Source organism: Gadus macrocephalus, chromosome 17 (genome assembly GCF_031168955.1).
Source record: "Gadus macrocephalus chromosome 17, ASM3116895v1".
NCBI classification, from domain to species: Eukaryota; Metazoa; Chordata; class Actinopteri; order Gadiformes; family Gadidae; genus Gadus; species Gadus macrocephalus.
The window spans coordinates 1,840,291-1,865,976 of NC_082398.1; the positions used below are offsets into that span (position 1 = coordinate 1,840,291).

At 41.2% G+C, this 25,686-nt stretch overlaps 1 protein-coding gene across 18 annotated transcripts; it reads left to right on the forward strand.

The window, feature by feature from the left end:
* Positions 1–2,744: 2,744 nt before the first annotated feature.
* On the forward strand, positions 2,745–25,670 carry LOC132445502 (coiled-coil domain-containing protein 149-A-like). Of its 18 annotated transcripts, none has more exons than XM_060035551.1 (15): positions 15,032–15,266; positions 16,168–18,118; positions 18,205–18,368; positions 18,460–18,680; positions 18,799–18,928; positions 19,014–19,111; positions 19,336–20,783; positions 21,578–21,739; positions 22,018–22,059; positions 22,697–22,804; positions 23,041–23,157; positions 23,428–23,600; positions 24,072–24,144; positions 24,228–24,303; positions 25,469–25,668. In XM_060035551.1, the coding sequence occupies exons 7-15, from the start codon at positions 20,733–20,735 to the stop codon at positions 25,534–25,536; spliced, it is 870 nt and encodes a 289-aa protein (XP_059891534.1). In that variant the 5' UTR covers positions 15,032–15,266; positions 16,168–18,118; positions 18,205–18,368; positions 18,460–18,680; positions 18,799–18,928; positions 19,014–19,111; positions 19,336–20,732; the 3' UTR covers positions 25,537–25,668. The 18 variants fall into 18 exon arrangements, 16 of the variants coding, with proteins under 16 accessions (XP_059891533.1, XP_059891531.1, XP_059891528.1 ...); XM_060035554.1 differs by having other exon boundaries at positions 25,472–25,668; XM_060035555.1 differs by lacking the exon at positions 22,018–22,059 and having other exon boundaries at positions 25,469–25,670.
* Positions 25,671–25,686: the final 16 nt, after the last annotated feature.

The following is a 25,686-nucleotide window of genomic DNA, read 5'->3' on the forward strand; positions in this document are numbered from 1 at the left end:
AATAGTTTGCTGTAATTTTTCGTAGTGCAAAGAAAAATAACCACTCAGAGGTTAAATAGGAACAAATCATAGGAGCTACATTAGAATTCATTTGTAAATAAACAGATGTTTTTGGTGGAGGACCACATGCATCATTTAGCATTTACATAGGCCTATTCATGAACATATTTCTTGGGATCCAGATCCAGTTGGATCCTTGTAAACACAAGGAGGTATTGAACTACACCGGCCTGTGTTGAAATGCCTTTCCTGTCCTTGATACCTTTTCCTTTCCCTTGGAATGATGAATGTGGAAAATAACAACAAGTGTATGATCACAAACTAGTTTTTGCATCTAAAAATTATGCATTTTGCAACAGCATGGCATTCCTCAACAGAATGTTTAGCAAAAGATTTTTTGTGATACAACATTGACATTCTCCAATCAAAGAGTGTTTACCTACGCTGAAGAAATGCCTTTGACCGGGGCGGGATTGATATCCAGGCTGTATCATAACGTTCGGATTACGTTTTTAAACTAACTTTAAGCCTGGTGAATGTTTCTCTAAAACGATACTGTAAACGATCTACTAAATATCAAAATAAATACGATTTACAACTATGATCTAAAGTGGTTCTGTAATCTGTAATCTGATTATTTACCATGTGCCATACATTAGACGTGCGTAATACACATGCACACATAGTAAACCAGTACGGACATATTTATTGATAGTTTGTGTGTGTGTGTGTGTGTGTGTGTGTGTGTGTGTGTGTGTGTGTGTGTGTGTGTGTGTGTGTGTGTGTGTGTGTGTGTGTGTGTGTGTGTGTGTGTGTGTGTGTGTGTGTGTGTGTGTGTGTGTGTGTGTGAGTGTGTGTCACAATGCAATGTATGAAAGGGCTCAAAGGAAACACTCCCAAAACCCTCAGGGAAGGAACCCTGAGAAGGAACGCAGCTGAGGGATCTGTCCTTCTGGGTATCGGGAGTGCTGACCCAATCAGTAACATAGGCCATGTAGGATTTAGACAACCTACAGGTAACTTTACAATTTTCATATGCAAGAGATTTGCTTTCTTCTGACAAATGTACTTATTGTAAGTCGCTTTGAAAAAAACATCTCCTAAATAAATGCCCTAAATGTAAATTTAAGATACTTTCTAATCTTTGAAGGAAAAGGTAATCGTCCTTTTCATGTTGTTTTAAGTCAAACCATGAAGTGTTTATAAGGAGAAACAAGATGACACAATTGACTGAAGTAACCTTTATAATGTATGTTTATATGTATGTTTATAATGGTGTCCAGTTATTATTGTTTGTTTACTCTCACTCCCTCAATAAATTCATCTTTCTAAGATGTATTTACCTTAAATTATTTAAGGACAATGTGTGGATTCAGGTTTTCTAATGGTAGTTTGCAAAGATAGAAACATTGGTTTGACACAAAGCCAAACCACAGGGAGAAATTCTTTATTCGAAGATTGTGTACGGTTGCCCGATTTTTTTTAATACATTTTAATGATATTTTCTAAAAAAGGAACCTGTAAAATGATCTGACAACTATACTGTACAAATCCATACTAATGAGATAACTATTTCACTCCACAGTGTTGCATTCGGCCCCGAGAACAACAGGGTTCAGTAATTGAAGGCCAATACGTTCCGAATCGCTTCCTGCATGCCATGCCCATACATGGTCATCTTCCTCTGACACCTAGTGGCGAGGTTCCTGTCACAGCTGCTCCGCATTTGGGATAACAAGGGGACGGGTGATCAGTGTGCTACAACAAGGACCCAATCAGAGACCATGCTGTGCTAGACCGACGACGTCGGAGACCATGCTGTGCTAGACCGACGACGTCGGAGAACAGCAGTATGTAAGAGCGTACTCTTAGGAGTACGCAAGAAGGTAATAAGCGATGGGCCTATTGACCCGGTTGCGTTAATTTTTGCCCCCTCATTAAAGGAGGTTGGCTTTATCATTTGGACTACTTTTGTTGTTGTTTTGAACCCTTAGGATTTACTACCAGCCTACCCAGTGGATTGTAGCAAACATTGCTCATCTACCCATGTATGAGTAGGTAGGTAGTGTGTGGAGTGTGTGTGGTTTCTTGGAAGCAAACAAAAAGTACAACAATCAGCTCCACAATTCAGTTAAATAATAAGTCTTTCAACAAGCCTTAGGCTATATGATTACATAAAATTCATTGACCACTAAACAAACTCACATTGCTCAGTGTACGCACACACAAGGAGATCAAAGACACAGCTTGCAAGGTTTCAGTGTGTCTGAAGAAAAGAAGGGGGTGTGGTCACAGGTGTGGCTTAAAAAGTCTGGAGTGCCAAGTGATTGACACGGCCTAATTGGGAAATTGAATGGGCAAATAAAGGGGCGTGGCTCTTGGTCTTTGAGGTGAGGAGGGAGACAGAAAACCTTCCATCGTCCTCATCACCTACAAACTTCCCTGACTCCGTCCTGTCAACCATCTCCTTCTCCGCCACCACTTTTTACATCTCAGTAGATTAGGTTTAAGGTGTACTATTTAACTAGCAGAATAGGGGCCTGAATGAGACTTGTTCAACCATTGCTATTTTCTCTCCCTCGTATTTGATGACTTAGCGAAGTGTCTGAGTACCTTAACAAAAGCACTGTAAAAATCGACTCACAATGGATTCTGATGACAACCACAAACTTTTCCATTCTTAAAGGCGTCCCCTTTAAGGAGGAGCTCAGACACCTGAGAAACGAAACCCGCCATCACATAAAAGTTCCACTTAAGTGAGACTGAGGTTCACTTTACTTTAGACTGAGGTTCACTTTACTTTAGACTGACGTTTACTTTAGACTGAGGTTCACTTTACTTTAGGCTGACGTTCACTTTACTTTAGACTGAGGTTCACTTTTTTGCTCTGCTGTTGTTCCATCAGACTAAACTAAACTTTGAATGTTTTCTTGTTCTCGTCTTGAACCATTGAACTGAAGTTCTCCATGACAATGGTGAGTAAAGTGACCCTCACATCTCTATAAGTCTTCTTAAAGCTCTGTGATATCTGTAATATACTTTATCTGTCTAATATATATATATATATATATATATATATCCGTAGTCTCACAGAGCTTTTACTTTATTATCAAAAGATTCAATGTCTGTGCTTGAGGCAAAGCTTCCTTGTCCTTAAGGTCGGCTGAAACTCAACAAAACATTTCAGCCAATAATCAAATCAACTCACATTAAATTACCCAAAAGGTGACCTTTTCTTTACTGTTCAAAACTTTTCTTATATTATGTGTTGGTTCTAAATACTATACAGACAAGGTGATAAAATACAGGGAGTGGCTATGTTATAACTGTCACTGTGATAAGAGAAAACTGGGGGCATAGTTTTAAAATGAAAAAAGTTTAACAGTAACCGTTAACACATTTGAACAGCAGTTAATTTCATTCAATACAGTACAGGCCATTCAGGTAATACAGAAATGCTCTGAACAAGGAACCTGTGAAAATAATCCATAAATCAAGTCATATCGAGAAAACACCAATATTTGAACATGTTCACACTCGCATAACGGAACGTTATTCTCATCCAATTTGAATCCATTCCAATGAGTATTTACTAGATACACATTTTATTGAAGGCAGTTCATGGGAATGCTTGGAATCACATAATTATTTTCAATCAAATTATTAAAAATAAAAACTCCTATTCCTCCTATTCCCAAACATATATCACTGATGTATCTGTACAAAAGATTGGTTGCACAAAACAGGCTGTGTGACCCAAATAAGAAGAGGCACTCTGGATTTCATATTGTATTGTTTTATTGATTGCAACAATGTATTGCATATTGCATTTAAGGAAACCAACAGCTATTGCACTGACCTGATGACTATATCACCCCACAGGTATTGTGAACGGAAGACATGAGTTTCATGCAGATCCAGTTATTACAGCAAGAGACGCTCATCATCAATGAAACGCACCCAATAATTCAGTGTATAATTAGCAACAATCACAATAAGCTCAAACTACTGCTAAAGGAACATGACATTAATGGACTTTATCCATGCAAGGAGCTAAACGATGAGGTCTCCCCTTTGATTGCTGCTGTTGCATTTCAAAAGGAGGGCATTTTTTCCGTTCTCCTGCATGAAGCTGCAGACCCAAACACATGTTCACGCAATTGTTGGAAACCTTTGCATTTTGCTTCATTAGGCAAAGTTCAAATTTCTTTTGTGCATAAATTGCTGGCAGCTAAAGCTGAACCAAATGATGACATGAATAATCAATTAAAAATGACCACACTGCAAGCAGCTGTTCACCATGACAGAGGTGATGTTGCAGAAGCATTGATCGGCGCAGGTGCGGTTGTTTCAACGTTTCCTATAAAGAGTCCTGATTGTGATACTTTCAATGACAAGTTGTCTAATATGATACATCGTTTAGCCTCGAATAGTGTCCAAATCTGTTCAGAAATTAAATATTTTGTTGATCTGGACATTGCAGTCAGACGAAAGAGTCCGGAAGAGGTTTTCCAGTTGTTTGATCATGTTATGCTGCTTAAGCATCCTCAGACACATATTAGCGTTATTGATGTTGTGTTAAGTGTCACTGGACTAGGGAAGGCAGAATACCAAAGTAAAGCTATTCAGTGGCTGAGGGACAACAATAAGATAAACCAATACATTGAGGAGGCTGTGAAACACTTTCCAAACCTTTTAAAAGGACATCAGCCTTTGGTTGTTCAGAATCTACATTCTGTCTTTTGCACTTTGACAGAGATACCAAATAACATATCACTGGCTTTCATACCTAAATTACTTGAGCTGCTTTCCACAAAAATTTTGTTTCCGAAAGAACAGCATTTTGTTGTGGTCACACTCTATGTGATTACACAAAAATGCAAAGTTAAAGATGACTGGAATTTGGATATCATTGAGAAATTAAGCTCAGGAATTTCTTCCTTTGTCAACAATAATCACTCAGCAACTGCAATCTATGCCTATGGCATTTTTGCAAATCTTGTTTCAACTGAACACGCCAACAAAATCTTTACATCGATTGGGTTAACTTCTGTGCCTGAAGAGATTCTTACATCTGCAGAAATGACGATGGATGACAGTCTCAAAGAAGGTCTAAGGCATCTGCAGAAATATTTAATTCAACCAAGCGCAGCATCTGAAGAGTCCATATCAGCTGTTTTAGATGACCTCTCCACAACTTCTGTCCAGGAAACTGCTGCGAATGATCTCCAACCTGGCATCACCACATTTAGAAAAGAGCAGAAGTGGGTTCAAATAAGTGAGAAATGGAGTGAAAAATTAGAGAAGCTTTCAAAAACAGAGAATGTTGTCAAAGTTGGAAACATCATTTTTGTGAACAATGAAGAATTTTGCATAGCAAAGGGGAGCAGTGGAACTGAGGTCTTCCTTGGCCTCAGAGAGGATGGCACTGAGGTGGCAGTGAAGAGAATGTCTAGGTCGAACTACCAAGTGCTGAAGAACGAGGAATCATTCCTACGACTTCCAAAGCTTGATCATCCATTCATTGTGAGATACATAGACTTTGCCGAAGATGAGAACTTTGGTTACCTTGCACTTCAACTATGTGAGTGCACGCTGGAAGAATTCCTAAAACCTGATTTGACTGAAAAAGTGAAGAGAAATCTTGTTAAGGAGGTTTTATCTAGCTTGAGTGTGCTACATAGTCAGACTCCTCAAATCCTCCATCGGGATATTAAACCACAGAACGTCTTGTTAGGTAAGAAATGTGTTTAAGCATAATTTCTATATATATCTACTATGTATATATATATACAAATATATACATGTAATATTAACCTGCTCTTACAGATGTTTGTGGTAAGGCACGTTTGGCTGATTTTGGCATAAGCAGAAGATTGCCCATTGGTCAGACTTCCTTGCGCACAAGAGGTGCTGGAACAAAGTGCTGGATGGCCAGAGAGAATATAGATGAGGATGTTGATGTACCATGCAAGATGAGCGCTGACATACAGGTTTGTGTTGTGTAAAAACTAATTGGTGAGTTAGAGTGTTTTCACCTAGAATATCTTTCTTTCATTATTTTTCCTTTTTCATGTAGGTGGCAGGGATGTTGACATACTACATCCTATCTGGAGGACATCATCCTTTTGGCAGAGGCTGTAAATGTGAGAGCAACATTTTTGATGGTTTGTACAGTCTTGAACATGTCCAGGATTCGATCACAGAGGATCTTGTGAAGTGGATGATCAACAAAAATCCAAAAGAAAGGCCTACAGTGCAGCAATGCCTGGCCCATCCCTTCTTCTGGTCGACTGCAAGGTATTACGTACCTTTTGATACATAATATGAATTGACCCCTGATGCATTTCATGACTTGCTGTGATTGGTTATCAGTTTTTCTTTTGTTTTTGTTTATTAATGGTAATCCTCATCCATCAGCAAAATAGAATACTTAAAAAGTATCGGCAATGAAGAGGAGGTGAGGAACTACAGAGCGACGGAAAAACGCCTCCTGGATGAACTGGATCGGGATGTAGGGGAGGCATGCTGGAAGGACTGGAAACAAAAGGTGAAGTGCTGGTCATTTGTGTCTTTGTATCTGTGTATTTGTATTGTGAGCGAGGGAGAGCGAGAGAGGGAGAGAGACTGAGACAGATTTGATGCTGTTTCAGTTTCCACCGGAGTTGGTGCAGAAGATGGACAGCAAAGGGAAGTATTCTGAAAATACTTCAGGATTACTTCGCTTCATACGCAACCTCCTTGAACACTAGTAAGTAAAGATCATGAGATGGGCTGCAGACATCCTTGAACTCATAACCTCAACAACCCTGGTTCATTTCTATAAAATGAAATTGTAATGTTCTGTTCAATTGCAGATATCTGGAAACCCTCAACTATTTTGACACAATGTATTTCAGATAGCGATAATTCATGACATCATAATGCTATTGTATGTTATAATTGAAAATAATCATATTATCTATTTTCTACAGCCCTGAGGACGCAGAGCACATTGATTTGATGGCCACATTTCCTGATCTCTTCGGAGGTGTCTACGTTTTTGCCAAATACAAAGGTTGGAACAGCAGGGTCAGCCTGAGAAGGATGTTTCAAGAGGAATAGGACGTCACATCCGGTGGTGCGATAAACACACTCAGCCTGGAGGACCGGGCTCCAGGCTTCTCTGTGCCTGTCCAGGAGTCAGGAGGACCCCCCCCATTCAGTCACCGTCGTACCATGAATGTCAGTGTCTGAATGGGGTGGGAGGACGCTGTGAAGCATAGATGTGAGTTTCATCATAGAAAACGTTTCCTATCTTCAGCATTATATAAAAGCACACATCTGTCTAAATCCACGTGGTTCCGATTTTTTTTTCTTCATACCCTGAATGTGTCAATCAATAGACAGATCAGTATTCAGCTTTTAGTTGATCTTTTGTGACATCGCTCATCCGATTTTCTTATGGACACGGAAGCTGTTTGGTTTGCTTGTTGTTGAAGGCTGAACACAGACTACACACAGGAGAAGGTGTTGATGCCTGTGCTTGAGTCAGGAGGACTGTGATAGAACCACAGCTGTGGGTTTGATCAGAGGAAAGGGCACCTATCTGCAGCAGGAGTTAAAATCTGTCTTAATACATAGGGCTAATCTTTTTCCTTCTTAATATGCTGAGTATGTTAATCAGTTGAGTTTTTTTAATCAACTTTTATTTCTGATGTTCTGTGATCTACAGTGAGAACTGTTTATGTAGCTGGTTCCAAACGTATTTTTTCGTATAAGAACAAGCTGTTTGATTCGCTAACAGATTCATAGTTGTACTCTTATATTGTCTGACTTTGTAACGTTTCTTTTAGTAAATTGAAAAGCTCTGAATTGCAAATAATAACAATGTGGTGTTTTTAGTATTTTTTTACATTATTATATACTTTGCATGTAATGCCTCCCCTTTAAGGAGGAGCATGTTTGTAGTCGTGAAGGCTTCCTATTCCGGCCCCTGAGCGTGTAGCGAGGCACCCATCACCAGATAGCTATACACTCTTATCTTGACTGAAGTAACGCTAGGTAGCTTCAATGACGAGGCAGCACGACGTCTAGTGTCAACTTGCACTTGTGCGTCCATTTATTGAAGGTGTAGCATTCCCTCGTGTCCAAGTTGTTTCAGATAAAGTGAAACTGTAAATAAACCAATGCAAAAATGACTATGAAATAAAAATAAATAATTAGGAGCAGAAATAATTCCTATCAACATTGATGAACTGATATATCACAAAAAAAGCTTCTCCAAGGCTTACGGGGGCAGATGGAGCCAAAAGAAAAGAGGTATCTTGAACTTAGCTGGCCTTACAGGGACATGGCTGCTTACCTCTTAACTAATCAATAAACCAACAACATGGGACTTTAAGCAGCCAATGAGAACGCAAACCTCTAAATTCACAGGAATAGGCTGAATTCTACTCAGTGGCCTACAGGAGGCTCCAGAACCCCTTAAACAGAATGCATGGTACACTACACTTCCCCTTTAAGGAGGAGCTCACACACCAGAGAAACGAAACCCATCGTCGAGAAAAAGTTCCACGTTGGTTGAACTGAGGTTCCTCTTTACTTTAGACTGAGGTTCACCTTACTTCAGACTGAGGGTCACTTTTTTGCTCTGCTGTTGTTTCATCAGACTAAACTCAACTTTCAATGATTTCTCGGTCTCGTCTTGAACCTTTGAACCGAAGTTCTCCATGACAATGGTGAGTAAAGGCATCCATATATATATATATATATATATATGTATATGTATATGTATATGTATATATATATATATATATATATATATATATATATATATATATATATATATATATCCACAGTCTCAGAATGCATTTTTTTTATTAACAAAAGATTCAATATCTGTGCTCAAGGCAAAGCTTATTTTTCCTTAAGATCAGCTAAAACTCAACAAAACATTTCAGCCAATAATCAAATTAAGTCACAATAAAGTACCCCAAAGGTGAGCTTTCATTTACTGTTTAAAACCTTTTTTCCGTCATGTGCTGGTTCTAAATACTGAACAAGCAACGTGATAAAATACAGGAAGTGGCTGGAGTATGGTGAAACCGATAAGAGCAAACTGAGGACAATGACAAACTGAAATTATAAACAGTCACCGTGTGTTAGAGCCATATTTAGTAAATGTCTTCTTGACACAATATTAAGAATTACTGGTTAGTATTATATATGATTATTATTAAGATTGCATATTAGTATGGACCCATAAGGCTCACTAGATTCATGACGTCAAAAGTAGTGACATCACGCAAAGGAAGCAGCGCTAGAAGCCTTTGATAATTGCAGTAATTTTTATTTAAGACAGTTCATCGGAAAGCACAGAACAGAACTGCTTTCAACCCAATTAAAAAAAAAAAGCTAAATATCCCCTACAGGACATTACGATGAATTTAAAACAAACGCACCCACATAACTGATCTAACTGCACAAAAAGATTGTTGTGCAAAACAGTTATGCAAAAATAAGAGGCATTGTGGATTTAATTTAGTATTTCAATATTGATGCAAAGTACTGCATATTTGCATTTAAGGCAACAGCTATTACCCAAATTTTATTTAAGGCAGTTCTTTGGAAAGCTCAAAACAACATCATTCTTTTCAGCCAAATTACTACAATTAAAAATCAAAATCCTACAACCGCCACAAACTAGAAGCTCTATAAACCTCTATAAACTGGAAGCCCAAATAAAATAAACCTGATCTAACTGTACAAAAAGATTGGTTGCACAAAACAGGCTGTGTGACCCAAATAAGAAGAGGCACTCTGGATTTCATATTGTATTGTGTTATTGCTTGCAACAATGTATTGAATATTGGATTTAAGGAAAACAACAGCTATTGCACTGACCTAATGTCTGTATCACCCCACAGGTATTGTGAACAGAAGACATGGATTTGAAGCAGATCCAGTCATTCCAAAAAGAGACGCACATCATCAATGAAACACACCCAGTAATTCAGTGTATAATTAGCAACGATGACAGTGAGCTCAAACTTCTGCTTGAGCAACATGACATTAATGGACTTTACCCATGCAAGGAGCTCAACGATGAGGTCTCCCCTTTGATTGCTGCTGTTGCATTTCAAAAGGGGGAAATTTTGTCTGTTCTTCTGCATAAAGCTGCAGACCCAAACACATGTTCACGCAATCGTTGGACAGCTTTGCATTTTGCTTCATTTAAAAAAGTTTCAATTGTGTTTGTGAAAAGATTGCTGGCAGAAAAAGCTGATCCAAACGGAGTCTTTAATAATCGGAAGAGGAATTTGAATCTGACTCCACTGCAAGCAGCTGCCATCAGTGACCGAGATGATATTTCAGAAGCACTAATCAGTAGAGGCGCATTTGTTACAACTTTGACAAGCCCTAAACATGATGATTTCAATGACCAGATATCTAAAATAATAGGTCAATTAGCATCAAATGGTGTCAGAAAATGTAAAAGCATTCTAGTTTTTGTTCATCTGAACATTGGAATCAGACGTTACAGTCCTGAAGAGGTTTTCGAGTACTTTGATCGTTTTATGCTGGTAAGGAATCCTCAGACACATATATGTGTTATTGATGTTATGTTAAGCGTCACTGGGCCAATGAGAGCAGAATACCATAGTAGAGGTATCCAGTGGCTGAGGGACAACAATAAGATAAACCAATACATTGAGGAGGCTGTCAAACGCTTTCCAAAACGTTCAAAAAGATGTAAGGCTTTGGTTTTTCAGAATCTACATTCTGTCTGTCACACTTTAAGAGAGATAATAACTGAGGATAATACCACTCTTAGGAATCTGCAGACATTTCTAAACCAACAAAGCCCAGCATCAGAAGAGTCCATATCAGATGATGTAGGTGACCTCTCCACAACTTGTGTCCAGGAATCTGTTGGGAATGAACTCCCACCTGGCATCACCACAGTTAGAGATGAGCATAAGTGGTTCAAAATAAGTGAGATATGGAGCGAGAAATTAGAGAAGCTTTCAAAAGCAGAGGCAGTGGTCAAAGTTGGTAGCATCATTTTTGTGAACAAGGATGAATTTTGCATAGCGAAGGGGAGCGATGGAACTGAGGTCTTCCTTGGCCTCAGACAGGATGGCACTGAGGTGGCAGTGAAGAGAATGTCTAGATCGAACTACCGAGTGCTGAAGAACGAGGAATCATTACTAAGACATCCACAGCTTTATCATGAAAATATTGTGAGCTACATGGACTCTGCCGAAGATGAGAACTTTGGCTACCTTGCACTTCAACTGTGTGAGTGCACCCTGGAGAAATTCCTAGAATCAGATTTGACAGAAGAACGGAAGAGAAAACTTGTTCAAGAGGTTTTATCTGGCTTGAGTGTGCTACATGGTCAGACTCCTCAAATCATCCATCGGGATATAAAACCACAGAACGTCTTGTTAGGTGAGAAGTGTGTGTGTGTGTATGTGTGTGTGTGTGTTGTGTATGATATATATATATATATATTAGTGCTGTCAGTTAAACGCGTTATTAACGGCGTTAACGCAAACCAATTTTAACGGCGTTAATTTTTTTACCGCGCGATTAACAACATTTATTTATTTATTTTCTTTGCCTCAAAACAAAGAAGCAGTAGCCTGACTGCTATGTTCAAGGCAGTATGTTTGTATGTTCATCGTTTAATTGCACTATAGGCTTTTTTTTTGTATCGTTCTGTTTTGATCAGTATATGACAATGTTGTTATCACTAAAAAAAGGCCGAAAAGGCAAGCCGATGCACTTCTCCATGTTGATAAGAGCATTAAAATGAGAAAAATTAATTGGACAAAGAAATCAAGGGATATTTAGCATAGAAAAAAAATTGAATCGTGAGTTAACTATGAAATTATTAACATTAAATATTTTAATCGCTTGACAGCACTAATATATATATATATATATATATATATATATATATATATATATGTGTGTGTGCATTCATTATAATCCTGATTTTACAGATGTTTGTGGCAAGGCACGTTTGGCTGATTTTGGCATAAGCAGAAGATTGCCCATTGGACAGACTTCCTTCTTCACAGGAGGTGCTGGAACAAAGTGCTGGATGGCCAGTGAGAATATAGATGAGGATGTTGATGTACCATGCAAGATGAGCGCTGACATACAGGTATGTGTTGTGTAAGAACTAATTGGTGAGTTAGGGTGTTAGAAATCCTTTTCTTTTATTATTAAGTCGTTTTCCTTTTTCATGTAGGTGGCAGGGATGTTGACATACTACATCCTATCTGGAGGACATCATCCTTTTGGCAGCGGCTGTAGATGTGAGAGCAACATTCTTGATGGTTTGTACAGTCTTGAACATGTCCAGGATTCGATCGCAGAGGATCTTGTGAAGTGGATGATCAACAAAAATCCAAAAGAAAGGCCTACAGTGCAGCAATGCCTGGCCCATCCCTTCTTCTGGCTGAAGTCAAAGTAAAAAGTTTGATACATAATATGAATTGACCACTGATGCCTTTCATGAAATTGCATGTATTGATTGATTCTCGGTTTTTCTTTGTTTTTGTTTATCATTGGTTAATTCTTTATCAGAAAAATTAGATACTTAAAAAATATCGGTAATGTGGAGGAGGTGAAAAACTACAGCAAGACGGAGAAATGCCTCCTGGATGAACTGGATCGGGATGTAGGGGAGGCAAGCTGGAAGGACTGGAAACAAAAGGTAGAGAGAGTGAGTGAGAGTGAGTGAGTGAGTGAGTGAGTGAGTGAGTGAGTGAGTGAGTGAGTGAGTGAGTGAGTGTGAGTGAGTGAGTGAGTGAGTGAGTGAGTGAGTGAGTGAGTGAGTGAGTGAGTGAGTGAGTGAGTGAGTGAGTGAGTGAGAGAGCGCTCATCTGTGGTTTTATGCTGTTTCAGTTCCCCAGGGAGATGGTGAAGAAATTGGACGGCAAAGGGACATGTTCTGAGAACACTGCAGGATTACTTCGCTTCATACGCAACCTCCATCAACATCCGTAAGTAAACATCATAAGATGAGCTGCAGACATCCTTTAAGTAATACACTCTTAAAATCCTGGTTAATTAAATGAAAACGTGTTATTAGCCTGGTGTACATGCATAGATGGACTATGAGATATCGGCCCCCTGGGCTCGTGGACTCCAGCCTTCACAGACTGAAATAGTGCCCCCTAGTGATCTTTATTTTTTTTACTCAATAGTATTAGGCCTATTGTTGCTGTTTTCGCTTGAATTTTTGTTCTTTCTCTACTTATTGCTTCGACAATGCAACATTAAAAGTTACTAACAGCGCCCTACATGCGTTGCTTTTGATGTTTGGTTCGATTGCAGATATTTGGAAACCCTAACCTGTTGAGACACGATGTAGTTCAGATAGCGATACATTATAAGGACACTATTGTAAATGATGATTAAAAATAATCATATTATCTATTTTCTACAGCCCTAAGGACGCAGAGCCCATTGATTTGATGGCCACATTTCCTGAACTCTTCGGAGGTGTCTACGTTTTTGCCAAAAACAAAGGTTGGAACAACAGGGACAAGCTGATTGAAGAGGAGGAAGAGGAGGAGGACGTCACATCCGGTGGTGCGATGAACACACTCAGCCTGGAGGACCGGGCTCCAGGCTTCTCTGTGCCTGTCCAGGAGTCAGGAGGACCCCCCCATTCAGTCACCGTCATACCATGAATGTCAGTGTCTGAATGGGGTCGGAGGACGCTGTGAAGCATAGATGTGAGTTCCATCATAGAAAACGTCTCCTATCTGCAGCATTAGATAAAAGCACCCATCTGTCTAAATCCACGTGGTTCCAATTTTTTTTCTTCATACCCTGAATGTGTCAATCAATAGACGGATCAGTATTCAGCTTTTAGTTGATCTTTTGGGACCTCGCTCATCCGATTTTCTTATGGACATGGGAGCTGTTTGGTTTGCTTGTTGTTGAAGGCTGAACACAGACTACACACAGGACAAGGTGTTGATGCCTGTGCTGGAGTCAGGAGGACTGTGATAGAACCACAGCTGTGGGTTAGATCAGAGGAAAGGTCACCTCTGCAACAGGAGACAAAATCTGTCTTAATACATAGGGCTAATTTTTTTCCTTCTTAATATGCTGAGTATGTTAATCAGTTGACTTTTTTAATCAACTTTTATTTCTGATGTTCTGTGATCTACAGTGAGAACTATTTATGTAGCTGGTTCCAAATGTATTTTTTTGTATAAGAACAAGCTGTTTGATTTGCTTACAGATTCATAATTGTACTCTTGTATTGTGTGACTTTGTAAAGTTTCTTTGAGTAAACTGAAAAGCTCTGAATTGCAAATAATAACAATGTGGTATTTTTATTATTTTATACTGATTATTATACATACTTATTATTATATACTTTACTTTGTATATTAAGCTTCCCCTTTAAGGAGGAGCATGTTTGTAATAGTGAAGGCTTCCTATTCCCGTCCCTGAGCGTGTAGCGAGGCACCCATCACCAGATAGCTATACACTCTTATCTTGACTGAAGTAACGCTAGGTAGCTTCAATGACGAGGCAGCATAAAGTCTGTTGTCAACGTGCACTTGTGCGTCCATTTATTGAAGGTGTAGCATTCCCTTGTGTCCAAGTTGTTTCTGATAGTGTGAAACTTCAAATACACCAATGCAAAAATTAATATGAAATAAAATAAATAGATATCATGAAATGAGCAGGAATAATTCCTATAAACATTGAACTAATATATCACAAACAAAGCTTCTCCAAGGCTTACAAGGGCAGATGGAGCCAAATGGAAAGAGGGATCTTGAACCAAGCTGGCCTTACAGAAACATGTCTGCTAACCTCTTAACTAATCATAAACTAACAACATGTGACTTTATACAACCAATGAGAACACAAACATCTAAATTACCAGGATTGATCTGCATTCTACGAGGTGGCCTACAGGAGGCTCCAGAATCCCTTAAACAGAATCCATGTAACATTTCCCTTCCCCTTTAAGGAGGAGCTCTCACGCATCAGAGAAACGAAACCCATCGTCGAGAAAAAGTTCCACGTTGGTGAAACTGAGGTTCACTTTACTTTAGACTGAAGTTCACTTTACTTTAGACTGAAGTTCACTTTACTTTAGACTGAGGTTCATTTTGCTTTGCTGTTGTTTCATTAGACTAAGCTAAACTTTTATACGTTGTTTCATCAGGATTAACTAAACTTTTCATGTTTTCTCGTTCTCGTCTTGAATTATTGAACCAAAGTTCTCCATGACAATGGTGAGTAAAGTGACCCTCACACTATAGAAGTCTTCTTAAAGCTCTGTTATATCTGTAATATATCTGTCTAATATATCTTTATATATTAATTTATCTGTTATATATCCACAGTTTCAGAGAGCTTTTTCATTTATTTATTTTTATTAAGAAAAGCTTTGCCTCTGTTCGAGGCTAAGCTTCCCTGTCCTGAAGATCAGCTGAAACTTGACAAAATATTTCAGCCAATAATCAATTTAAGTCACGTTAAGGTACCCCGAAGGTGGCCTTTTCTTTACTGTTCAAAACTTTTTTTCTATCACGTGATGGTTAAATACTGTACAGGTAACGTGATAAAATACAGGAAGTGGCTCTCTTATAATGACACTGTGATAAGAGAAAACAGTCACCGTAAACAGATTGGAGTATAACAGTACATTAAGATTGAATGCAGTACAGCATAAAGAAATGCTCTGAACAAGGAACCTTGGAAAAATACTTAGCATTTGACAGTTTCATAAATCAACCGTCACAGAGACATTGAGAAAACAACAAAGTGTTTGAACATATCCACACTCGCATAAAGGCACGTTGCTCTCATCCAATTTGAATTCAGTCAAATAAGTATTTGATAAATGCACATTCTATATAAGGCAGTTCATCGGAAAGCTCGGAACAGAACTGCTTTCAACCCAATTATTAAAACTAAAGATCCAAATTGAAACTAAAGATCCAAATTCAAACCCACTTAACTGATCTAACTGTATAAAAAGATTGTTGGGCAAAACAGCATGTGTGACCAAAAATAACAAGAGGCATTGTGGATTTAATTTAGTATTTCAATATTGATGTGACAATGTATTGCATATTGCATTTAAGGCAGCAACAGCTATTGCACTGACCTAATGACTATATCACCCCACAGGTATTGTGAACAGAAGACATGAGTTTCTTGCAATTTCAATTTGTCCCACAAGAGGCTCCTATCATAAAGGAAACACACCCAATAATCCAGTGTATAATCAGCAACAAACCTGATAAGCTCAAACTACTGCTTAAGAAACATGACATTAATGGACTTTACCCATGCAAGGAGATAAACGATGAGGTCTCCCCTTTGATTGCTGCTGTCGCATTTCAAAGGGAGGGCATTGTTTCATTTCTTCTGCATGAAGCTGCAAACCCAAACACCTGTTCACGCAATAATTTGCAAACACCTTTGCATTCAGTTTCAATGAACAAAGCTCCAATTTTCTATGTGCATAAATTGCTGGCAGCAAAAGCTGATCCAAATGGAGTCATTAATAATCAGATGAATTTTCATCTGACCCCACTGCAAGCCGCTGCCATCAGTGACAGAGACGATGTTGCAAAAGTACTTATCAGTGCAGGTGCAGTTGTCACAACGTGTACTTTGACAAGCCCTCAACATGATGCTTACAATGACAAGGTATCTAAAATGATGCATCGCTTAGCATCGAAAGGTTTCCAAATCTGTTCAAAAATTAAAGAATTTGTAGATCTGAGCATTGCAGTAAGACAAAAGAGTCCTGAAGAGGTTTTCCAGTTGTTTGATCATGTTATGCTGCTTGAAAATCCTCAGATACATTTAAGTGTTCTTGATATTATGTTAAGTGTTGCTGGGCCACTGGAAACAGAATACCGTAGTAAAAGTATCAAGTGGCTGAAGGACAACCATAAATTAAACCTCTACATTGAGGAGGCCGTCAACAACTTTACAAACCTTTCAAAAGATCTACAGCCTCTGATTGTTCAGAATCTACATTCAGTATTTTGCACTTTGACAGAGATACCAAATAACATATCACTGTCTTTCATTCCTAAATTACTTGAGCTGCTTTCCACAGAAATGTTGATTCAGAATATACCGGAATTAGTTGTCATTACACTCTATGTGATTGCACAGAAAACCAAAATGAAAGATGACTGGGATTGGGATTTCATTAAGGATTTTGGCTCAGGAATTTCGGCCTACATAAACACAAATCACTCATCAAGCACAGATTATGCCTATGGCATATTTGCAAACCTTGCCTCTACGGAACATGCCAACAGAATGTTTACGTCCATTGGGTTAACTTCTGTCCCTGAAGAGATTCTTACATCTGCAGAAATGAGGATGGATGACAATCTCAAAGAAAGTCTAAGGCACCTGCAGAAATATTTAATCCACCCAAGCCCAGCATCAGAAGATTCCATATCAGCTGATAAAGAGCTATTGGCACCCAAGAAAAAGAAGAAAAAGAAGAAGCGAAAGATGAAACAGGAGGAGCAGAACGAAGAACTGCACAATGCTTCAAGTGACCTCTCCACAGCTTCTGTCCAGGAATCTGTTGCGAATGAACTCCAACCTTTCATCCCCACATTTAGAAAACAACAGAAGTGGTTCAAAATAAGTGAGAGATGGAGCGAGAAATTAGAGAAGCTCTCAAAAAGTGAGGATATCATCAAAGTTGGAAGCATATTGTTTGTGAACGATGAAGAATACCGCATAGCGACGGGGAGTGATGGAACTGAGGTCTTCCTTGGCCTCAGAGAGGATGGCACTGAGGTGGCAGTGAAGAGAATGTCTAAAACGAACGACAATGTGCTGAAGAATGAGGAATCATTCCTAAGACTTCCAGAGCTTGAACATAAAAATATTGTGAGATACATGGACTATGCCAAAGATAATAACTTTGGTTACCTTGCACTTCAACTGTGTGAGTTCACCCTGGAGGAATTCCTCAAACCTGATTTGACAGAAAAAAAGAAGAGAAATCTAGTTACGGACGTTTTATCTAGCTTGAGTGTGCTACATGGTCAGACTCCTCAAATCCTCCATCGGGATATTAAACCACAGAATGTCTTGTTAGGTAAGAACTTTGGACATTTTGCGTTTGAACAATTTTTATGTGAACAATATTGCCTTATCTTGGACAATGAAATCTTCATTTTGCAGATGTTCGCGGCAAGGCACGTTTGGCTGATTTTGGCATCAGCAGAACATTGCCCAAAGGGCAGACTTCCCGGCACACAAAAAAAGCTGGAACAAAGTGCTGGATGGCAAGAGAGAATATAGATGAGGATGTTGATGTACCATGCAAGATGAGCGCTGACATACAGGTTTTTGTTATGTAAAAACGAATTGGTGAGTTAGTGTTTTCAGCTAGAATATTTTTCTTTCATTATTAATTATTTTTCCTTTTTCATGTAGGTGGCAGGGATGTTGACATACTACATCTTATCTGGAGGACATCATCCTTTTGGCAGAGGCTGTAGATGTGAGAGCAACATTCTTGATGGTTTGTACAGTCTTGAACATGTTCAGGATTTGATCGCAAAGGATCTTGTGAAGTGGATGATCAACAAAAATCCAATAGAAAGGCCTACAGTGCAGCAATGCCTGGCCCATCCCTTCTTCTGGTTGACTTCCAGGTATTACATTTGGTGTATAATTTGAATTGACAACTGATGCATTTTCATGAAATTGGGTCTTTTGATTGGTTGCCAGTTTGTATTTTGTTTTTGTTTATTAATGGTAATCCTTTATCAGAAAAATAGATTACCTAAAAAGTATCGGCAATGAAGAGGAGGTGAGAAACTACAAAGCGACGGACAAACGCCTCCTGGATGAACTGGATCGGGATGTAGGGGAGGCAAGCTGGAAGGACTGGAAACACAAGGTGAAGCGCAAGACATTTGTGTCTTTGTATCTGTGTATTTGTAGTGAGAGAGAGAGACTGAGACTGAGATTTGATGCTGTTTCAGTTTCCCCCGGAGTTGGTTCAGAAGATGGACGGCAAAGGGAAGTATTCTGAAAACACTGCAGGATTAATTCGCTTCATACGCAACCTCCTTGAACACTAGTAAGTAAAGATCATCAGATGGGCTGCAGACATCCTTGAACTAATAACCTTCAATAACCCTGGTTCATTCATATAAAATGAAATTGTAATGTTTTGTTCGATTACAGATATTTGGAAACCCTCAACTATTGAGACACAATGTATTTCAGATGGCGATAATTTATGACATCATAATGCTATTGTACATTATAATTGAAAATAATCATATTATCTATTTTCTACAGCCCTGAGGAAGCAGAGCACATTGATTTGATGGCCACATTTCCTGATCTCTTCGGAGGTGTCTACGTTTTTGCCAAAAACAAAGGTTGGAACAGCAGGGTCAGCCTGAGAAGGATGTTTCAAGAGGAGGAGGAGGACGTCACATCCGGTGGTGTGATGAACGCACTCAGCCTGGAGGACCGGGCTCCAGGCTTCTCTGTGCCTGTCCAGGAGTCAGGAGGACCCCCCCATTCAGTCACCGTCATACCATGAATGTCAGTGTCTGGATGGGGTGGGGGGACGCTGTGAAGCATGGATGTGAGTTCCATCATAGAAAACGTCTCCTGTCTGCAGCATTAGATAAAAGCACCCATCCGTCTAAATCCACGCGGTTACTAATTCGTCGCCTTCATACCCTGACTGTCAATCAATTGACTATCTACAGTGAGAACTATTTATGTATCTTGCTCCAAATTTATGTTTTTTTATAAGAACAAGCTTTTGGATTAACTTGCCGATTCATCATTTTACTATTGTATTTTGTGACTTTTTAAAGTTTCGTTTACTAAATTGAAAAGCTCTGAAATGAAAGTAATAACATGTAGTTTTTTTGTATAATTTTGAATATATTCATATACTTTGTCAGACGCTACTGCTGAGCTTCGGCCTCACTATAACCGCTAAGGGAAATGGCGCCATCATGTGTAAAGATCAGGAAATGCAGAGCCAGAGCGGCATTTCAGCGGTCCGTTTTTTGTACACTTTGGTTTTATCCCTCCTATCATAACGTGTGAACTTGTTTTGCATTCTTGCAATTGCATATCAATAAAAAAAGCCACATTTCTGGAGTAGGCTTATGCGTCAAATGTTCAATTAAAGTCATGTGTTTTTTTAGAAAACTAAAAGTAGACATGGGGAATAGTTATGTGGGATATGAATTTATTGTGTTCTTTGTATTCATTATAATACATTCAGGATTCAGTAGTCTGATCCATCTCTACCGAGGTTTTGCTGTTATATTTGTGGATAAACCTGAAACTTGTTTTAATAAATGAAAATATTTCATTAAAATTCTGTGTGAATATATATAAAAATAAATAAAACTCACCTGCTAAACAAGGCCGAGTTAATCATATCTAATTTTGGTTGCTTTATCAATTTATCTACGTTGTATAAAGCTTCTTAAGATCCCTTGAAAGGTGCTAGATGATCGAAGTTATAATCTTCACTCCGGCAACACGCCCACATCCGTGTATGACACGCCCACATCCGCTTATGACAACGCCCACGTTTCGTGACGTCACACGGTAAACAAACGGAGGTGAGAATACGTCACGCCGAGGGTAGCCACGGGGGAGAGAGACATTCAACTGAGAGTCGAGGACTTCAGAACCCGCTCCTATCTCAGCGGGAGGAGACCATGCACTCTCCGAAGAGGACGGAGAGTGACTGGCAGGGGCTGGTGTGCGAGGTGAGGGCTGTCACTCATCTCCTTACATCTCTGCTCCATATGGGACTAGCCGACAGTGCGTCTCGAAAACATCGCGAGATTTCTGTGTTCTCGCGATGTGCTCTCATTGTTTCTGTCTTTTCTTGGAGTGTTCTCCTTGTGTTCTCGCGAGATGTTTGTGTTTTCGCGATGTGCTCTCCTTGTTTCTATCTCTTTTTATTTTGTGTTCTCCTTGTTTTCTGGCGAGTTTACGAGACGCACTGTTCTTTAAACATTGAACCGAATGATGATTATTGTTGGGAGATGAGCACTTTCACTCTGCCTGTCCTTCCCGGACCATCGCGTCACCAAAAGTTCGTCTCGTGAAGATCGGGACAACACCCTTGTGTTCTCGCGATCCTTGCGGGACTGAGTTTGTTCGTCCTTGTGTTCTCGCGATGTTTACGAGATTTTTTTTCACTATTTAATGAATGAACACAATAGTATTGTAAAATAAGCTGCAACTAAAGTCGTTTAGGCCTATATGTTTTTTTCTAACCCTTTTTTTTTATATCAGTGTTATCATGGATACAATTACTATATCTTACTTTGCTTTTCACAAGAGGGTGATGTTCACTCATAACATAAAATGCTTATAACAGTGTTGTAAATATTAAAAACTCTTCCTCCTGAATAAGTAAAAATTGAAACATGCCTTTTAAAAAGATGCTAACACCAAACCTCCCTTACTAACAACTAACTAACGTGATACAATTGTTTAGCACAACAACGGATGCACTAATCTTCACATGAATCTTCTTCGCCATGCTGGCCAGTTCTTAGTGTGCAAGCGTAAACTGGAGAGTAAGAAGGATGCGCAGCTCATCCTGTCCAAGGAGCTGGATAACTGCCAGCAGGAGAGGGACCAGTACAGGCTGATGGCCAACCAGCTCCGGGAGCGCCACCAGGGACTCAAGGAGAAGTACAGAGAGCTCATTGTGAGGAAGAAACACACAAGCGAAATTGCACTTTATTTACACCTTTTTGGTTCCGGAAATTAACTACAGTGCCATTTCAAATTTAACAAAGTAATGACGAAAGCAACCCACCCCCCGTCACACCCTCTGATTATAAAAACCAGGTGTTAGCGCTTTAAGTGGCTCTTTTATTGCGGTTCGATTCCCTTTTTGAGTCTCAAATGTCAACACCAAAACTAAAATGTACTTTTCCTCGACAAAAAACAACACTAATCCCGAATCGCGGTTGTGCATTTCAGGACGGCGGCGATCCGTCCTTGCCGCCAGAGAAACGCCACCTGGTAAGTGGTTACCCCGACTCGCCGCCTCCACTCCACACTCCAGCGGACGGCCACACAGTCAAGTCAGATCTTTATTATTATGTTGCCAAACGACACAAATCGTCTGGAATTCATTTTGGTGATTCGGCTCACACAGGACAGTACAAACAAGACCACACAGAAAAAGGGAGACAACAAATCTGACTGGACACACACAAAAGACATCACGTAAAAAATAGACACATGAAAATAAAATAAAATAAAATGAATAAATAAGTCGATAAGACCAAGTGCTAATGCATTTAAAGGAGGAGGACATACAGTCGCTTTGTAAGCAGAGCAGATGAGGAGTGTGGCTGGCCATTAAGGACCCTCACAGCCTGAGGACCGGTGCTGTTTGAGAACCGGGTGGATCTGGACCTGATGCTTCTCAACCTTCGACCTGATGTTAGAGGGGTGTAAAGGGAATTAGCGGGTTGAGATGAGTCCACGACCATGTTTTGACTAGACGGGTGTTGGAGATGTCACCGATGTCGGGGAGGTCGAGCCCAATGATTCTGGATGCTGACCCAGCCCACCAGTGGGTGTGTGTGTGTGTGTCACATGATGATGATGATGATGATGATGATGATGGAGGGACCCCGGCCCGCCCCCGCAGGTCAACCTGGCCCAGTTGCTGAGGGACTCCAGGGAGCGGGGCAGGAAGCAGGGCGAGGAGGTGAAGGAGCTCACCCAGAGGCTGAGCGACGCCCAGGGGGACAACAAGGTGAACCGCAGCCTGGTGCACGCGCACGCTCGCATGCACACACACACACACACGCACGCACGCACGCACACACACAAAAAACATTTAAAAATGTTCGGTTCCATATAATCCCTCTATCTTTCTTTATTTTCTTTCGTTGGTCCCTCCCTCTTTCTCTCTCCTCTTGGTCCCTCCCTCCCTCTCTCTCTCCCTCTCTCTCTCCCATTGGTCCCTCCATCTCTGTGGCGACCGGGCAGCTCCTGAGGATGAGCATCACGCGGCAGCGGCTTGGCGACGAGGACGTTGGCGTGCGCCACTTCCCAGCCTACGAGCGAGAGGACCTGGTTCTACAGCTGGAGCGGGCGGGGCTACAGGTGAGAGGGCGGGGCTACAGGTGAGAGGGTGGGGCTCGGGTCAGGGGGCGGGGCTACAGTTAAGAGGGCGGGGCTACAGGTGAGAGGGCGGGGCTACAGGTGAGAGGACCTGGTTTCTGGTTGTGGTTCCTTGCGACGGTTCCTGTTGAAGGTTCTTGTGTTATCTGGTGACGGTTCTTGTGTTATATGGTGACGGTTCCTGTGGTTCCTGGTGACGGTAGAGAGAGCGTGGAGGCCCTGGCTCATGGTCCCCCCCCCCCCCCCCCCCAGGTGGTGGAGGCGGAGCAGAGGGTGGAGGCCCTGGCGGACGAGCTGCAGGACGTGAAGGCGGAGCGAGAGGCATTCCGGGAGAAGGCGGAGCGCCTGAACGTGGAGCTCAACCACATCCTGGGGGGCCCCGGGGCCCCCATCCTGGACCTGGACGCCCTCTGCACCGAGAACAGGTGCGTGTGTGTGTGCGTGTGTGTGTGTGTGTGTGTGTGTGTGTGTGTGTGTGTGTGTGTGTGTGTGTGTGTGTGTGAGAGTGAATGAGTGAGTGAGTAAGGAGATGATGACGGGATCCTCTGTGTGTGTGTGTGTGTGTGTGTGTGTGTGTGTGTGTGTGTGTGTGTGTGTGTGTGTGTGTGTGTGTGTGTGTGTGTGTGTGTGTGTGTGTGTGTGTGTGTGAATGTGTGCGTATCTGTTTTTGTGTGTTTGTGTTTGGATAATCCCATCGAGACATTCATTGATTAATGAAATAATCCAAAATAAAGATAAACATTTAAGACAATTTATCTCACCGAGCTAAAAATAACCTATTATATAAGAATTCTATGGGATCGGTATTTTTCTGTTTATCAATCAACACATGCATTCATTACTATCAACCACGTGGCTGGGCTGTCCTCATTGGTTCTCCGTCCCTCTGTCTGAAGGTATTTACACGAGCGCTTCAGCCAAGTGCAGGGGGAGGTGAGCCTCCTGAAGACCCACGTCGTGAAGTACAAGGTAGGACCGGTCGCTCGTGTCTCAGCTCATCGCTCAGCGCAGCAACCCTGCTGACCGCTGCCCCCCCCCCACCCCACACTCAGACCGCCCTGGAGAAGAGGAGATTCCCCCAGGGCCGATCCAACGTTGGACTGACCGGCGTTCTCTCCGCCAAACAGGGTAAATAAAAGAGGAACATTTGCATTTACATTCAGGGCTTTTAGCAGACGCTTTGATCTAAAGCGACATACAATAAGTACATTTGTCAGAAGAAAGAGGATCAACAACATATCTCTGTCGGTACAGTAAGGATGTTCATAGAACCAAGTGCCAAAAACGAACTATCACTAGGTTAACCCATTCCCCGCACACAACAACGATAGCTAGGATAAGATGCTATACAACTCAGTACTATAACTAAGTATGACAAACAATAAGTGCGTACATTAAATGCCAGGAGGTACAACATGCAATAATTAGGAAGGCTGGGAGGGGATGGCTATCAAGAGTGTAGGTGAACTCTGAACAGGTGAGTTCTTGAGTTCTTGAGCTCGTTCCACCACTAGGGGGCCAAAAAAGAGAAGAGTTGGGACTTTGATGATCGAGAAAGAGCACGAAAATGAACAATCGCTGCTTCTTCCCTCTGCGGCATGTGCGCCCATGTGATGAACAGGTGAGGTGTATTTACCGAACCAATCGGGGCAAGAGATGCCCTGATTGGTCAGAAATGAGCCGGGAGCGGACAACATCTTTGATTGGCCGCAGTCAAGCGGATCCCAGATATTCTCCCAGAGCATGACACCCACTAATAGCAGACGGACGGCTTTGACACACAGAGTTCCACCTGCAACTCTGACTTCGATTTTCCCACTCAAAAAAATCGACGTGTCCCAGTAAAAGCCACAAACAACTTCTGGAACGACAGACTAATGTGTAGCAGTGGTAGCCTCGCGCTCAGTGCAAGAAGCACAACGTTTTGACTGACAGCTGACAGCACAAGTGAGGCAGAGGCGGGAAAAAAATGAGCCTGGGGAGGCGGTCGGGAGGTGTGCCATACCAGGAGACGGCTGGCTGTCTACCTCGCTGTAATGTGTGTGTGACACGCCCGCCACCGCTTGTCTGTCTCTTGTCTCTTGTCTCGTTTCGCTCTCACCCCCCCCCCCGTCCCCGTCCCTCGCTTAGTCGTCTGACTCCGTTGCGCTCCTCTCGTTGGTACCATCGTTTCGCTCCGCTCTTGTCCGTCCCTCGTTAGGTTTCCCCCCCCGGCCCCATCGGTTCGCCTCTCTCTTCTGTCCGCTCCTCTCCATGTCTCTCTCGCCTGAGTGCGGCGTTGTCTCTTAAGTAGCAGAGGTGCTGTCCCCCCTGGAACCGGCCCGGGTAGGACAGCGCACAGCCAATGAAGCGACAGCGTAACAACCACACTAAACCCACAGGTGTGAAGCTCCCCTCCACGCGCTGAGAGTAATTATCGTCCGGGAGCTATTGCCGGATATCCGTCTTTTTTTAATTGCGTCTTTAATTAGCCATGATGCCATGTTCTCATCCTCCTCTCCCTCCCTCTCC

Bases quoted from the DNA above. Each gene is read 5' to 3' on its own strand.
- LOC132445502 (XM_060035541.1), top strand. From the start codon at position 16,186: ATGAGTTTCTTGCAATTTCAATTTGTCCCACAAGAGGCTCCTATCATA. The intron at 18,681-18,798 runs GTATTACATTTG...ATCCTTTATCAG, and splicing joins TTCTTCTGGTTGACTTCCAG to AAAAATAGATTACCTAAAAA. The intron at 18,929-19,013 runs GTGAAGCGCAAG...ATGCTGTTTCAG, and splicing joins GGAAGGACTGGAAACACAAG to TTTCCCCCGGAGTTGGTTCA.